Source organism: Phascolarctos cinereus, unplaced genomic scaffold (assembly GCF_003287225.1).
Source record: "Phascolarctos cinereus isolate Bilbo 61053 unplaced genomic scaffold, phaCin_HiC Scaffold_1;HRSCAF=81, whole genome shotgun sequence".
Taxonomy (NCBI): Eukaryota; Metazoa; Chordata; class Mammalia; order Diprotodontia; family Phascolarctidae; genus Phascolarctos; species Phascolarctos cinereus.
Genome location: NW_027555514.1, coordinates 175845076 through 175860169, shown reverse-complemented (window position 1 = coordinate 175860169; position 15094 = coordinate 175845076). Strand labels below are relative to the sequence as shown.

At 36.0% G+C, this 15094-nt stretch overlaps 1 protein-coding gene across 1 annotated transcript in view; it reads right to left on the bottom strand.

The window, feature by feature from the left end:
* Nucleotides 1-15094, bottom strand: part of ABCC9 (ATP binding cassette subfamily C member 9) — a 195648-nt gene that overhangs the window by 4477 nt on the left and 176077 nt on the right. The window contains 3 exon segments of the mRNA XM_020994153.2: nucleotides 3021-3083; nucleotides 8207-8340; nucleotides 14248-14351. Coding sequence (XP_020849812.2) covers nucleotides 3021-3083; nucleotides 8207-8340; nucleotides 14248-14351 — 301 coding nt within the window.

The following is a 15094-nucleotide window of genomic DNA, read 5'->3' as shown; positions in this document are numbered from 1 at the left end:
TTAAGACTTTCACATAATTTTCTAGGTCATTTAATGAAATTAACAGAAAGGCTTTCAGTCAAGGGAAAAAAATAGATACCATTATCATAGAAATAAGAACAGTTGGAAAATTCAAATTCCTCCCTATTTCATTCCCTACAAGGGCTTTTTCTAGGCCTTCAGAGGGGAGATGGTCTGACCTTTGGCTCCAACCATGATTCTCTCTTGCAGCAAGATCAACAGTTCATTGAAAAAAAAAGATTTCTGTTAAGTAAATGGTACCTTATTCTCCAAGTATGTTGCAGAAAGGAAGGTGATTAAAGAGATACATGGATAGAGTAATGAGGAAGTACTGACAACATACACAAGAGCAGAAATCAGGCAAAAGATATAATGTTCCTGTGTATACCAATTCATGTCCAGTTAATCTTCCAACAATACACCATGCCAGGTTATGCAGTGGCCCCATGTTCTATGCATAAGGGGAATCAGGGTCAGCCTTGCAAAATGTAGAGTAGATGGTTGCTTACAGGGTTTGATTTAAGTGGTACCAGGCAGGCTAGATGATCCTTCCATGTAATAAGGAACCATGGTGGCATCATCATCATCAACAACTACAACAATAGCAACATTTATATAACATTTTAAGGATTGCAAAACGCTTTGCAAATATATTATCTCATTTTCAGCTCGTGGGAAGGTTAGTTATCTAGGATACATAAGATAGAAGGAGACACTGAAAGAGTACAGAAAATTTGGTAAGGGGGCAGGGTACAAAAGAAAAAACCTCTATTTCACAATTTTGTCTTTATCAACCTTGGTGGGGATCAGTTCTCTCCTAATTTGTGTATGGTATACTCTTAAAGGATTTGTTTCCTTCCTTGTCCATCTTTCCCACATACCCTCTCTCATCATCACCCTTAATCACACATAGAGCCATACTGAGCCAGCAGAGCAATTTCCTGCATGTCATCTTTTCTAGACTTTAAACCACAGAAAACCTATTTCTTTAAATCATGTACTCTTCAAAAGCAAGCAACAAACATGTATGATATAGTATTTATGAAAGCACATAAAGAACATGCTGAGAAACACTGAAACTGGCCCTTTAGATCAGAGGTTCCCAAATTATTTGGCTTATTGTCTCCTTAAAAAAAAAATTGCTCAGTGCCCCCCTGGAATTCTTTAATCCTTTAACTTTTTTTCTTTTTTAAATTTGTGTCATTTTGAAATATAAAATTTTTTAAAAAAATTATGTATCTTAAATTTAATAACATTGTAAATTTGTGGGGGGGGGGGTTCCTGCACTGAAATTTTGATGATGTGATATTATGTCTTGTAAACATATGATATCATATTGTAAACAAGTCATTATTCATACATATTCCTGCCCTGCATGCTGAACTTCCCAACAATGTGCTACATGCTCACCTGCCAACACTTGCTTGTTAAGACCTGTCAGCAGACTTGACCACTGATTGGTTATAACTTCATTTTGTGTGTTTATTTGGAAAATAATGTAATAATAAATAATAAAATAATAAAATAACATAATCACTACAACTTTAACTCTGTTACACAACAGATGAAACATGTATGAATGGTTTTTCAAAGTTTTCTTATCTTCTCTTCTTTCTCATACTTCCACTGCTCCCTTATTTTTATTCAATACTCCCCAATTGCACCTGAGGCTACTATCACACCCCTGGGTCATTGTAGCACCCCCCCCAGGGGATGGTATTACCCACTTTGGGAACCTCTGCTTTAAATGAGAAATGAATCTGGTGGCAATAGATTCACTCTTTATATTCATGTTTGAAATCATTATTTTACCCCATTTATGACAATACACACATGCTTATGTATATATGCATAATTTAATAAATTTACCCCATTTAGGGCAATGTTTTTTTCTTTTGGGCAATATAGGCCAGTGGCAAGCCACCTTCCCCACTGCACTCCCACACCTTTGCATACAGCCATTAAGGTTCATTTGTATTATGGTACAGAAGCTGGTGAAGTAACTACCAGAGAATGAGATGCTTTATATGCTGAGTAGATTTTGATGGTCTATTTGTGGGTCATCACCAAAGTGGAAAAGAGGCCATTCTTGTGAGCAAGCAAGTTTGGAACAGAATCACATTCCACTAAGATACCCTCAGAAAAGACTAAAACAAGGCCTGCATCCATAATAGAAGACACCCGATGCTAGAAAGAAAAGAACAGAAAGAAGAACAAGAGAAAGAGTTAGCAGGAGGGAAAAAGGGCAGTTGACTTATTGAAAGATGACTGTTGTTGAGTGGTAAGGCTGAATACAAGAAAGAATTTTCCCAAAAGCCAGTGAAGGGGAAAAAGTTGGATTGAAAAACACAACAAAAGTTTATATTAAGAAGGAAGTAAGATAAATTACACAAAAGTTTTGAGATGAAGGTACAGCATAAAAATGACTAGCCAGTAGTCATTTTTATGAAATAGACATAGCACTTTCCAAAATTAAAGTCTCTAATTATACTACAAGGTAAGGTGGTGACTATTTTCCCCCAGATGTATCAATAAAAGCAATTAAATTAGGTGCAGAAAGCCAGTAGCAGAGTTGACAATCAAATTTAGTAATACTCATTCCTAAATTGCTACGCAGACCACCAGATTATGTTCCTGGGAAAGCAACTGAGACATCTGTTGAAGGACAGAATTACTCCATATGAATAAACATCTGTGCTAGGGAAGAACAGCCTTAGACTGCAAAAGAGTGGAATTAAATGCATAAACATTAGATGAGTTCCTCTGGATTCTATAGCATCTATATTTATAGCTTAATTTCCAACTGATGTACTCAAATGTAGTCTGGAAATGTTTATGAAAAGATTTTTAAGCTGTGGGTGATTTTTTTCTTTAGGGAGGAGGGGCACATATGCAGTAACTGTTAGAGGAATAACTAATTAAATGTATAAATATATTTTAATCACTCAAAGTTGAAGGAAGATGGGTAGATGTAGGAACAAAAGACTGAAGATGATCAAATTAACTTCTCTTATACTTACAGCAATTGTTACAACTGTGCGGTCTGCAAAGGCTGTCATTACCACTTTTTGCAAAATATTTTCCTGTAAAACAAAAGTGCCAGAAGTTGCTCATTTTTTTTCTCTCTTCTCATGCCAATATAGCTAAGAAGAAAAAGTACTTTTTGTTGTCAGTTTCCCCTCAATATAGCTTTAAAAACATCCATTTTTGTGGTTCTTCATTAACCTCATATCATTCTGGGCTTTGTAACTCGACATAGTTTTTATGGGACTGTTTCACATTCTGTCCACCTTTTGTTACCTCCTTTTGATTCATCTTCCATACTTCTTTTTACTCTTAAAAATGTCAAACTAAAGTAATATTTTATTTTTATATCATTTTTATTTCCAAATATATCCATCTCCCTTCTCCTCTCCAGTATCATTCCTTCTAACTAAAAATTTTAAAAGGAATGAAAGCTCTTTAGGAAAACCAATACATGCATCAATTACATCTGATAGTATATGTAATATTCGACACTCACAGGCACACGCACCTCTACAAAGAGGGGACCAAGATGCATCATTTCAAATCTTCTTTAGGGCTAATATTGGGAATTATGACCTGCTATTGGCTCTTATTAAGTTCTTTTTTTTTGAGGAAGGGCATTCATATCTTTAAAAAACTAAGTTAATTAGTGATTTCTGTATACATCAGTCCATATAGACAACTCCCATTTTTCCTTTTCATTTAAATTGTTTCTCTTTGTGTCTTTAGAATCTCATTCTTGATATTTTGCCATTCTTCCTGGGCTGACTTCCCCTATAGAATTTTAGTCTATTGATTCTTCCTCTTATCTTGACAATTTGCTTTCCCCAAATCTAAGATACATCCATTATTATGCTTGGCTTGCCTCTTCTTTTCAATCACAAATTCTTATAAAGAATGGTCACTTCTCTCTCCCCTAAACTCCTAAGGTGCCCAAAATTTTCTCCCCAATGACTAGTTCTCCTTGTTGGTAAGAACCAAATTCATAATAGAATACCTTTTTTGTTGATTCCTCTACCTTTTGAAGAATGGAATTATCATTAAAGGCAAGACAAAAACTTATTAATTGCTTTTGACAGAGTGAGAGCTCTAGCAAATGCCTAGATAGTTGAAGTCCCCATTACTCCCATAACATGCCTGCATGCTAGGTTTATTAACCTGTTTTATGATCATCTTATTTTTTTATATTCTTGTCCAAACAATATGTAGTATATGCTGAAGTAAAAAAATCACTTCTACTTTTCCCTTCTATTGCTCTTCACCCAAATACTCTACACTCTACTTCTCTAATTCTTGGAATTCTTCAGAGAAGTACTGCATATTGTCTCAATATAAAACATTAAATTATAAAATATTTTATATTTGTATATAATATATAAATATATTCCATAAAATATATTCTAAATATATGATACGATGTGATACAATACAATATATTATCTACCTCCTTTCCTTTTACCTATATTGTTTCTTCATGAGTTTCATCCTGCCCAAAATAAGTTAGATCTTTTAAGTCAATTTACTTCCACTTCTTAGGATCCTTAGTTCCTTTTGCTTGCTGCCTAAAGCATTTGTCTGTATTTGTCTGTGGATATTTGGCACCGTGGTTTTTACTTATGACTCCTTCTATTTTGTCTCCTGTGAAATTCTGGGTGTCTTACAGGCCGTTGTTCCTCCTATATTGTAGCTACTCTATGGTTTCTAGCTTGAAGGTTTTACACAGACAATTTTCCCAGGTTTTACACAGACAGTTTATTTTAAAGTCATTTTGAGTAGATTTGGAAGGATCCATTCCTGGAACACTGTACTAGAAGCCTCCCCTAGCTGAGATCAATTCATTAATTGCCATTTTTTGGGTCTAAGCATTCAATCAGGTCCAAATCCTTGTAAATATAATATCAGTTAGCCCATGTTTCTTTACTATGTCAACAAGCATATCCTGAGAATTATGTCAAATGCCTTGCTAAATTCTAGGTCTACAATTTTATATACAGTATCCAATCACCATTCTAGTAACCACATCAAAAAAGGAAGTGAGGTTGATGAAATGATCATCACTACCTCTTTCCCTAAATACTCCCAAACCAGTCCTTTAATGAGATGGTATTTTTCTAGGAGTCAAGGTAATTTTAACTAGTTTATCATTTGAAAATTCCATCTTCTTGTCTACAAGTAAGAAAATAGGCCAAAAACCTAAGGAAGAGGGTGAAATCAAATAATCATGACATGGTTAAATTTAAAATAGGTAAAAATCAAAATAATGCTATATTAAGATAAATGAACCTTAATTTCCAATAGTAGCATCTTTAACATATTATAGTCTCTTTATCCCACGAAGAAAGTAGAATTATGAAATTTGATTGTCAATATATTAAAAGTGTCCATAGAATTGTAGATTTAGAGTTGGAAGAGAACTTAAAAGTCTTCTAAGCCAACCAATGGCTTCAAAAGCCAACCTTACAGATGAGGAAAATGAGACTCTAAGAGGCTGAATGATCTATTTGAAGTCACATAGGTTAGTGACAGCAATCAGAATTGAATTCCAAATACTTCACTCTTTCCATTACATGATGCTGCCTTCCATCAACAGTGGGGAGGAATGGACTAAAGGTTTTAAGGCAAGGGCTTTTACTCATTTTTTTGTGTCATGGACCCCTTTGGCCATCTGGTAAAGCCTAAGAACTCCTCAGAATGTTTTTAAATGCATAAAATCAAATACATAGGATTACAAAAGAAACCAATTCTATTTAAATACAGTTGCCAAATATTTTTTGTAAGCTCACAGGCACCAGATTAAGAATCACTGCTCTAGGCAGATTTCAGGAAAACCTGGAAAGATTTACATGAACTGATGCTGAGTGAAGTCAGCAGAATCAGGAGAACACTGTACACAGTAACAGCAATATTGTGTGATGACTAACTTTGATAGACTTAGCTCTTCTCAGCAATGCAAGGATCTAAGACAACTCCAAAAGATTCATAAGGGAAAATGCTATCCACCTCCAGAAAAAGAACTATAGAGTCTTAATGCAGATCAAAGCATATTATTTGCTCTCTCTCTCTCTCTGTTTCTTCTTTCTTGTGGTTCCTCCCATTGACTCTAATTCTTTACAACATGACTAATATGAAAATGTTTAATATGGATGTATATGTAGAGCCTATATCAGATTGCATTTCACCTTGGGGAGGAGAAGGGGTGGGAGGGGGAGAAATTTAGAGCTCAAAATCTTATGGAAGTGAATGTTGAAAACTAAAATAAATGAACAAATACATTAAAAAGAATCTAAGGTTACCATTTTCAACTTCCTAATCCAGTCCTTAAAATTCTAACCAGAAGAACTCCTTCATTTTAGAAATAAAGAAACTAAGATCCGGAGACGGTAAGTGACTTGCTCTTAGTCACAGAGATTAGTAGGATCCAGATTTAGCATTTGTAGCTCCTGCTTCTTTAGTGGGCTTAGTTCTATTTTCCCCATTCTTAAACAATAAAAATTTACCTAAAATTCCTCTTTACCTTCTTTTTTCTTCTTTATTCTTTCATTTCCCTCATTTCTCTTCTATTTTCCTTACATATCTATAGATAGATCTGGGAGTGGGCTATGGTCAACATTGTTGGAAGGGAATTTTTTTTTTCCTTATTTTCTTTAATTCCAGGCCTGGCTTACTTTCCCACATAACCCTAAAGATTACCATGAATAATATTTCTCAGCAGATACAGACCAGCAAGCAGCACAGGATTCTCTTTAACAAAGTAAAATTTCATTAGTTTGGAATAGTTTGGTCATATCTGGTCTAAGACTTTGTGAAACAGTTCAATCATAGAATATTTTTTTAAAAATTGTTTGTGTGTGTGTGTGTGTGTGTGTGTGTGTGTGTGTGTGTGTGTGTGTGCGCGCGCACACACACGCGCCGGGTGTTTTCCCCAAATGCACAGAGTAGTGAACTAAGTTGCACTGGCTAGTCCTTAGTAGACAGTATTTAATGAACACATGAAAATGATATGAAATTAGCAACTCAGTATGAAATAGTAGTTTCTCTACAGCTTGAGGATGCCTGGAAATTCTGTGTTTGTTTCTCTAGTTTTCCAAGTTCAGAGATGAAGAGGGTATCACAAGCAAATGTATTATTTCATGAAGTTCTAAAGGTTGTCTTTGAGGTTTGTGGGAGGAGAATCTGGAGCTGGGGGTAACTGAGAGATAGCTATTGGATACTTTACTACAGTTTGCCAAAGTTACTATCAGATGGGCTCAGTACTTTTTTTTCCTGCAGTTATCTTTTGAATGAATAATTTGAAAGGCGGTCCTTTAGCAATCCTAAATTAGAAGTATTTTGTAGGGGGAAGTAATGTGTGGTACTGATTATAAAACACCACACAAATATGTAAAGCACAAAATCATGAATCTAAATAAGCACTATTGCCATATGATGACATCAAACAGTTTTAGTTATTTTCATGCTAATTCAAAAAATTGGCTAATAAGCCAGTGCTCATTTGGAATCCCACAGTCCAGACTTAGATTTTTAAAGGTTGCTTATTCATGTCAAAGGAAATGAAAAATTATTTTAGAATGATATAATTTGTATTGATTGCCAATAAATTACATATATACATACAATACACACACACACACATACACATATAGTCCCACCCCACTATATTGTGAGCTTTCTGAAATGAGGTCCACATCTACTCTGTTCGTAATTCCGAAGGGCCTATGGCACATAATGGATACTCCTAATAAGTCATATTAGTTAAGTGTGTGTGTGTGTGTGTGTGTGTGTGTGTGTGTGTGTGTGTAGCAACATGGTGAAGTTGATAGAAAGTTAGCCTCAGCATCTGAAAATTCTAAGTTCAGATTTCACCTCTGATACCTGCTGGCTGTCACTTAAACTTCTTGGTGACTCAGGCAACTCTCTAATACTACATGTTGCAGAATAGTTTCAAATCTCTATTTGTAAATGGAATGCCTACACTCAATATGTGTATACACACACACACATACACATATACACATATACCTATATATGTATAAAGTTTTGTGGGTTTGTTTTTTTTCACACAGACCAATAATCTAGGCCAACCACCTGGACTTTTGAAAAGCTCAGGTCTTCATATACATTACATTCCCTTAATCAATAGTTAATAAGTCAACTCTAAAAACTGAAGCTATTCACTCACTGTAGCCATATCAATAGAAGCTGTGGCTTCATCCATGATGAGAATGCTGCTCTTCCGGACAAACGCTCTGGCAAGGCAAAACAGCTGCCTTTGTCCCACACTAAAATTTTCTCCACCTTCAGTGACAACCGCATCTAGATAAGAAGCAAGGATTATATCAGAGAAGTAAGAATGAAAATTTGCATTAAGAAAATAGTAGGACATGTTGGGAAGCAGCCACTGTGTCCCAAGATTACACACAGGCCACTGACAATTTTGTTTTCCAGAAGCAAAGTACCATTTGGACTGCTTCCAGTAACAGATGATTTTATATTTTTTGGAGACAGTAAGGAGGGAGCTTGGAGAAGGCTGAAAAAACTTGGATTATCTCAAATGGTTTTGTCTTTCCCCGTAGAATATAAAATCCCTGAAAGGAAGGGATTGTCTCAGCTTTGTGTTTTTATCCCTAGCACCAAGCACTGTACTTAATAAATGCTTATTATTGTTATAATAAGTAAATTTGTTGGGGACAGAAGTGTATTATCATTGAATCATAGACTTCTAAGGTTGGAAGTGACCTCGGAGGTATTGTAGTTCAACTAACATTTAATAGATGGGGAAACTGAGTCTTAGAAAATGGCTTGCCCAGAGTTATCCTTCTAGTGAGTGGCAGACCAAAACCTAGTGTGTTAGGCTCTTTTCCATTGCGGCATACTATTGCCCTTTCAATATATTCCTCTCCTATATTATTGCATTGACATTTCACAAAGTGAATATTATTAAAAGCATCATTGTCAACACAGAAAATTTGTTACCCCTGTCCACTCCCTACATACCACTTACATATAAATGAAGGATGGGGACACAAATGTGTAACAGACTGCGTACACTGCTGTTAATGTGGATTTCTTAGTACTGAAGGGGGAAAAAAGGAAATGGGCATGCACTTGTACACCAGTCCTTCGGTGTGGCTGTCTGGAACCTCAAAGATCAAAAGAAGTATTGAGAAGCCTTAGGATAACCTCTTTGGGACTATCCCTAAAATTCACCTTGAGACTTCTGAAGAAAAGTTCCTAATCTTTTTCCATGACATGACATTTCTTAAGTTATTTCAGTTTTTGCTCAGAATGGAGACCACCTAATTAGCACTCAAAAGTAGGATGTATTTTCCTCTCAACTAAATTAGGATTGCAAAAATATCCGTCTGCTTTAGATAAGCCCCTCTTGACACAAAAAAATGCACCTGATTTTTACTGCCAGATAAGACACATGGGCAAGGGAAGCTAGGTGGTGCAGTAAATAGAGTGCTGGGCCTGGAGTCAGGAAGACTCATCTTCCTGAGTTCAAACCTGGCTTCTGACATTAACTAGCTATGTGACCCCAGACAAGTCACTTAATCCTGTTTGTCTCAGTTTCCTCATCTGTAAAATGAGCTGGAAAAGGAAATGGCAAACCACTCCGTTATCTTTACCAAGAAAACCCCCAAAAAGGGGTCACAAAGAGTTGAAAATGACTAAATAGCAACAAGAAGGCACATTTAACTCAACAACTGTGGACTTTATTACTTTAGATATGATTGGCAATAGTATCAGTTACCATCAGTTACTAGTTGAGGCATCTGGTCCAGATTCACCTTCCAGTTACCTTCATTAACTAAACACTATCATGTCACTATTCTTCTTTTTTTTCTTTTTTCTTTTTAGGCATTTGGCGTTAAGTGACTTGCCCAGGGTCACACAGCTAGTAAGTGTCAAGTGTTTGGTCTGAGGCCGGGTTTGAACTCAGGTCCTCCTGACTTCAGGGCCGGTGCTCTATCCACTGTGCCACCTAGCTGCCCCTCATGTCACTATTCTTGTATACCTGACAACAATTATACATTTGTATTAGACATTCAGATTGAGGTTAGAGGCTCTTCCGAGCAAATCAGTGCTTGGAATCCAGAATCTAGAGAACCTGAGAATCTGGATTCCATTTCCTGGAAAGTGCCTAGAATACAATTAACGGAACTAGGTAGGTCACAATCTAAGCAGCAGCCATCCTGATTGACAGTTTCTGACTATAACTGAAGGTTGGGAGCAGGGGGAGTAATCAATTTGGAGAATAAAATAAATTTATCTTGAAATGACCAATCAGGTCATTAAATTAAAGAAGAAATACTGGTTAATACACATATACTATCTGTAAATGTTCCTGGGGCCCGTTCTCCATAGAATGAATGAGACGGGGAGAAAGATTCCTTTTTCTCTTCATCCCCTTTCCTGTACTCTCAGTGACTCTCTGAATGACAATGAAATTAGGAATGTGCTGTGCTCTCCCTCTTAGCAAAGAGCCCATCCCAATGCTCCCTTCTCCACCCGAGGCATTTAAGGACCAAAAGGAGACAGAATAAGTATGTAGGAAAAATAGCCCCTACCGAATTAGGGCAATGTTCTCCATTCAAGACTAGTATATCACAGTCCAAATGGACGCCCACAAACTAACCTGTAAATTTGAAGGTCTTAAATCTCTCAGACCCACCCTCCCATCGCTATTTTCCTTTAGGACTTTGGACTGGCAAACCCATGCTTACATGTAACCTGACCAAGGAAGTCATATTTGGAACCAAACTGAGCACTATAATAAAATGCTCGTGTGCTTAATTTGTTGAGTACCACACTTCTATATCTTTTCAGTATGTCCTTGGTTTGGAGTTATTCTCTTGGGAAGCTCCACTTTTCTCTCTCTGTTTCTCCATCTACAACCTTTGAGATAACTAAAAGAAAAAGATTAAACAGTACTGAACTAACAAGATGAAGGTTAAAAATATTTCCCTTCTATGATGCAATATAGGGGCTTTTTAAGACCGAAAATAGAAAATTAAACCAAAATCACGTATTAGAGCTAGAAAGAAACTAATCCAACTCTCCCATTTTATAGATGAGGAAACTGAGGCCCAAGAGAGTGAAGTATAGGGCAGCTCAAAACCTAATAAAGCTTTGTCAACATTTGCATGTGGAAAGCAGGGAACAAACAATTTGTTTCCTCTAGAATGACTGTTCTAGGGAAATATAGAAGGGTTTTTTTCCTGTCTTCTTTTATCTGTTCCTTTGCAAGGAAGACCCAGACCATTTTGGAAATTAGGGAAGCTACACTGTGTCAGACCCACATGGCCCATTGTGCTTTGATGGAACACAGCCCACTGTGGGGAAACGAAGGCTGGCAATCAGGAATCCTCTCAAGTGAGAGGAGGCTAGGTTAGAAAGAGGATTGGAATAGGGACTTGTATTCTTATACTAGAAGTTCAGTTCAAAGAACTTTTTCAGGTCAATTAACTATCAGATCGATGTAAGTCCATACATGTGCTTTGCCTACATATGTTTCTTGCATGTATGTTTGACCATGTGTGATACCTCAATGTGTTCATTCTTCATACTGAGAGTGTATACATTGTAGGAAAGTGTTTTAGAGGTGAAATGTTCAATTGCAACAGCCTTTTTGACTATGCTATTTCATTAAAATTCTTTGCTTTGAGCTGATCTCATCCTCTGGGTCATTACTACAAGTAAATACTTTCATGGTACTTTTATGTGGTTTTGAGTTAACATGGAGCCATGAAATACATGGAACCTGAAAAACTTTTCTGGGAGCCATTAATGACTACCCTGAACCTAGGAAAATCTATCTAAAGGTTATCTCAGTTAGACCACATTTCCCCCATCTTCTACAAGAAGGGTATGAAATATCCTATAAAATGCTAAGGTAAATTCTAGATAAATTATTTCTACAACACAGTTCATTGTCTAACAACCTGTTTATAATACCCTGTTCTACTAGTTTAATAATACTGATTGAAAGGAAACAAAATTGTTAGCTAACGAGAATTTTATTAGTGTGTGCCAGGCATTGTCCTAAGTTCTAGAGATGCAAAGAAAGAAAAAATATGGTCTTTGCCCTTAAGGAGCTCATATTCTAATGGTAACATGCAAAAAAAATGTACATAAAAGACTGCTTGCACAAGTAGGATTTGAACTGAGTCTTCAAGGAAGCCAGGAAGCAGAGATTAGGAGGGAAAGCTATTCTGGGCAATAGGGCCAACCAGTGAAAAGGGAGAGAGTCAGAAGATGAAGTGTCATATGTGAAGAACAAGAAAGTCACTTTCACTGGATCATGGAGTAAGTGGAGAGGAGTAAAGACTGGAAATATAGGAAGGGGCCAGGTCATGAAGAGCTTTAAAATGCCAAACAGATGACTTTATATTTGATTTTGCAGGCAATAAGGAGCCAGTAGAGTTTCTTAAGTAGGGGGAAGGATGACATGGTTAGACCTGCGCTTTGGAAATTCATTTTGTAAGATAAGAGGAGGATGGATTAAAACACAGAGAGATTTGAGGCAGGGCAACTGACCAGCAGGCTATTACAATGTTACAAGAGTGAGATGATGAGAATCTAGACCAGGGTGATGGTTATGAGAGCAGAGAGAAGTTGTCAAGGTGAAAATGACAAAACTTAATGACAGATTGGATCTATATGGTGAATATAAGTGAGGAGTTGAGAGTCACACCAAGGTTATGAAACTATGTGACTGGGAGGATGGTTGTGCCCTAACACAGAGAAATTTCAAAAGAGGAGAGGGTTTGGAAAGAAGGCTGAGAAGTTTTGTTTTGGGCATATTGAGTCTGAGATTCCTATGGGAAACCCAGTTGGAGATGTTCAAAAAGCAGTTAGTGATGTGAGACTGGAGCTTTGCAGGCAGGTTAGGGTTGGATGGACAAAAGTGGCAATCATCTGCATAGAGCTGATCGCTGAATCCAAAAGAGTTGATAAGATCTCCAACAGACATAGTATAGAGGGAGAGAAGAAGAGAGCCCAGGGCAGAGGCTCTGGATACATTCACAGTTAGTGGGCTTTACCTGGGTGAAGATCAAGTGAAAGAAATACAGAAAAGTCTGGCATAACTTGTTCTTAATTAAGCTATGCTAGCTCTTGCTGGCTACTGCTTCCTTTTCTAGATGTTGGCTAACCATCTGTTTAATAATCTGCTCTGCAATGTTGGTGGCAGCTATTTTTGGAATATAATTAAAAGACTTATCCCATAGATATCCCAAAAGACATATCTCTCCTTACCTACTAAACTTTGTATCTTACTCAGCCCCTACCACAGTGCTCTTCGCACAGTAGGTACACATAATGTTTTTAATTGAATTGAATCTAGGAAGTCATATAATTCAGTCCTTGGCATGGTAAAGCAAGAAAAAAAGTATTCTGATATAATAATAATAGTAATACTAATAGCATTTATATAGTACCTACACAATGTGTCAGGTATCAAACTAAACATTTTACAAATATTATTTCATTTGATTCTCACAATAACCTTGGGAAATAGGTGCTATTATTATTCCCATTTTACAAATGAATGAAGTGAAACAAAGGTTAAATGACTTATCCCAGACCACACAGGCTAGTGTGATATGAGGCAAATTATATTTTTGATATTAGAGTAAAAATTTATTTAAAACTAATGTACTCCCAGCAGCAAAATAAAAGCCTGCCTAGATAGAAGGCCATTTTCTTCTACACAATTCTAGCCACTCTATAAGGCTAGAATTGTGTGGAAAAAAACAGCCTTCACACTGCAATACGTAATGGACCATTCATTAAAAGTAATTAATAGTGTGTATTGTATGTACAGGGAATACTAATATAAAGTGTTATGTGCCTACAATGATAGGATTTTGGCGAGAATGGGGAAAATGTATAGGTTAGTATTTTTAGGTAATTTTTTCCCCCAAAATGTGTTTAGAATCCACATATAAGAACCTTGTTAAATTCTCAGGAGCAAGATCTATTGGCATAAAGCAGGTTCTCTTGGACATCATTCCAAGTGATTTAACTTCTGAAGAACAACAACAACAAAAAAACCCTTGTATAAAATGTTGGTGTAATGAGGTTAATTCCATGGTATTCTAACAAACCTACTACAAATGTTGAGATGAACTCACTACAAATGAACAAACTACAAATTTTACAAATATATGTTTAAAAAAACACACACAGAGAGAACAGGAATATTAAAAGACATACCCAGACCTCCTGGAAGTGATTTAACCATATTCTTTAGTTGAGCAATTTCTAGAGCTTCCCAAAGTCTATCATCAGTACATTTACATTCAGGATCTAAATTAAATCTGTAGGGGAAAATAAATTAATTTATCAATGAAGTGTAATTGGTTGAACAATTAAAAAGTGAGTATTTATTTGATCATGGTATATTGCATAGTAAAACATATTGTGCTGGATAAAAATAGTGATACTGGTGGTGATATTATTAGATATTTATCAATAATACAATATGTTTATTTGTTTAATTTAACTGTACTTTATTATAAAGAAAGAAGATTCTAAGATGGAATCACAGGTAAGTGACAATGATATTAAAAAAAAGATAATGCAGACAGGACAGCACAGACATGTTGTAAAAGAGAAATACGAACTACTATCAGGCCTGGCATTGTCTTATGTTTTAATTCTTTGGGAACATTCTGTTTTATATCTTTCAGATAAGACTAACCATAATAAAAAATGGTTAATCTAAGCACTGCATTTCTGATGGAAAAACTTCAAACATAATCACTTGGATAATTTTGTCTTGTATAAACATCTACAATCTTAAATTGCAGATATCTTTATACACATACTAAAAGAGAATGGCACCTTCCATGAACTTTAGCATATATGTGGAGGGTTCAAAGTAACATTCATATTGTTTCTTGACTTTCCCTCTCTATCTTAATTCACATGTGGAATTCATATCCATCTTTTAAATCCAATTTAAAAGCCGTATCTATGAAATTCCCTGATCCTGCAAACCAGTAACAACCTACTCCCTTGAAGATGACGAGTCACTTTTTTCTAGAAGTTTTTATAAGTC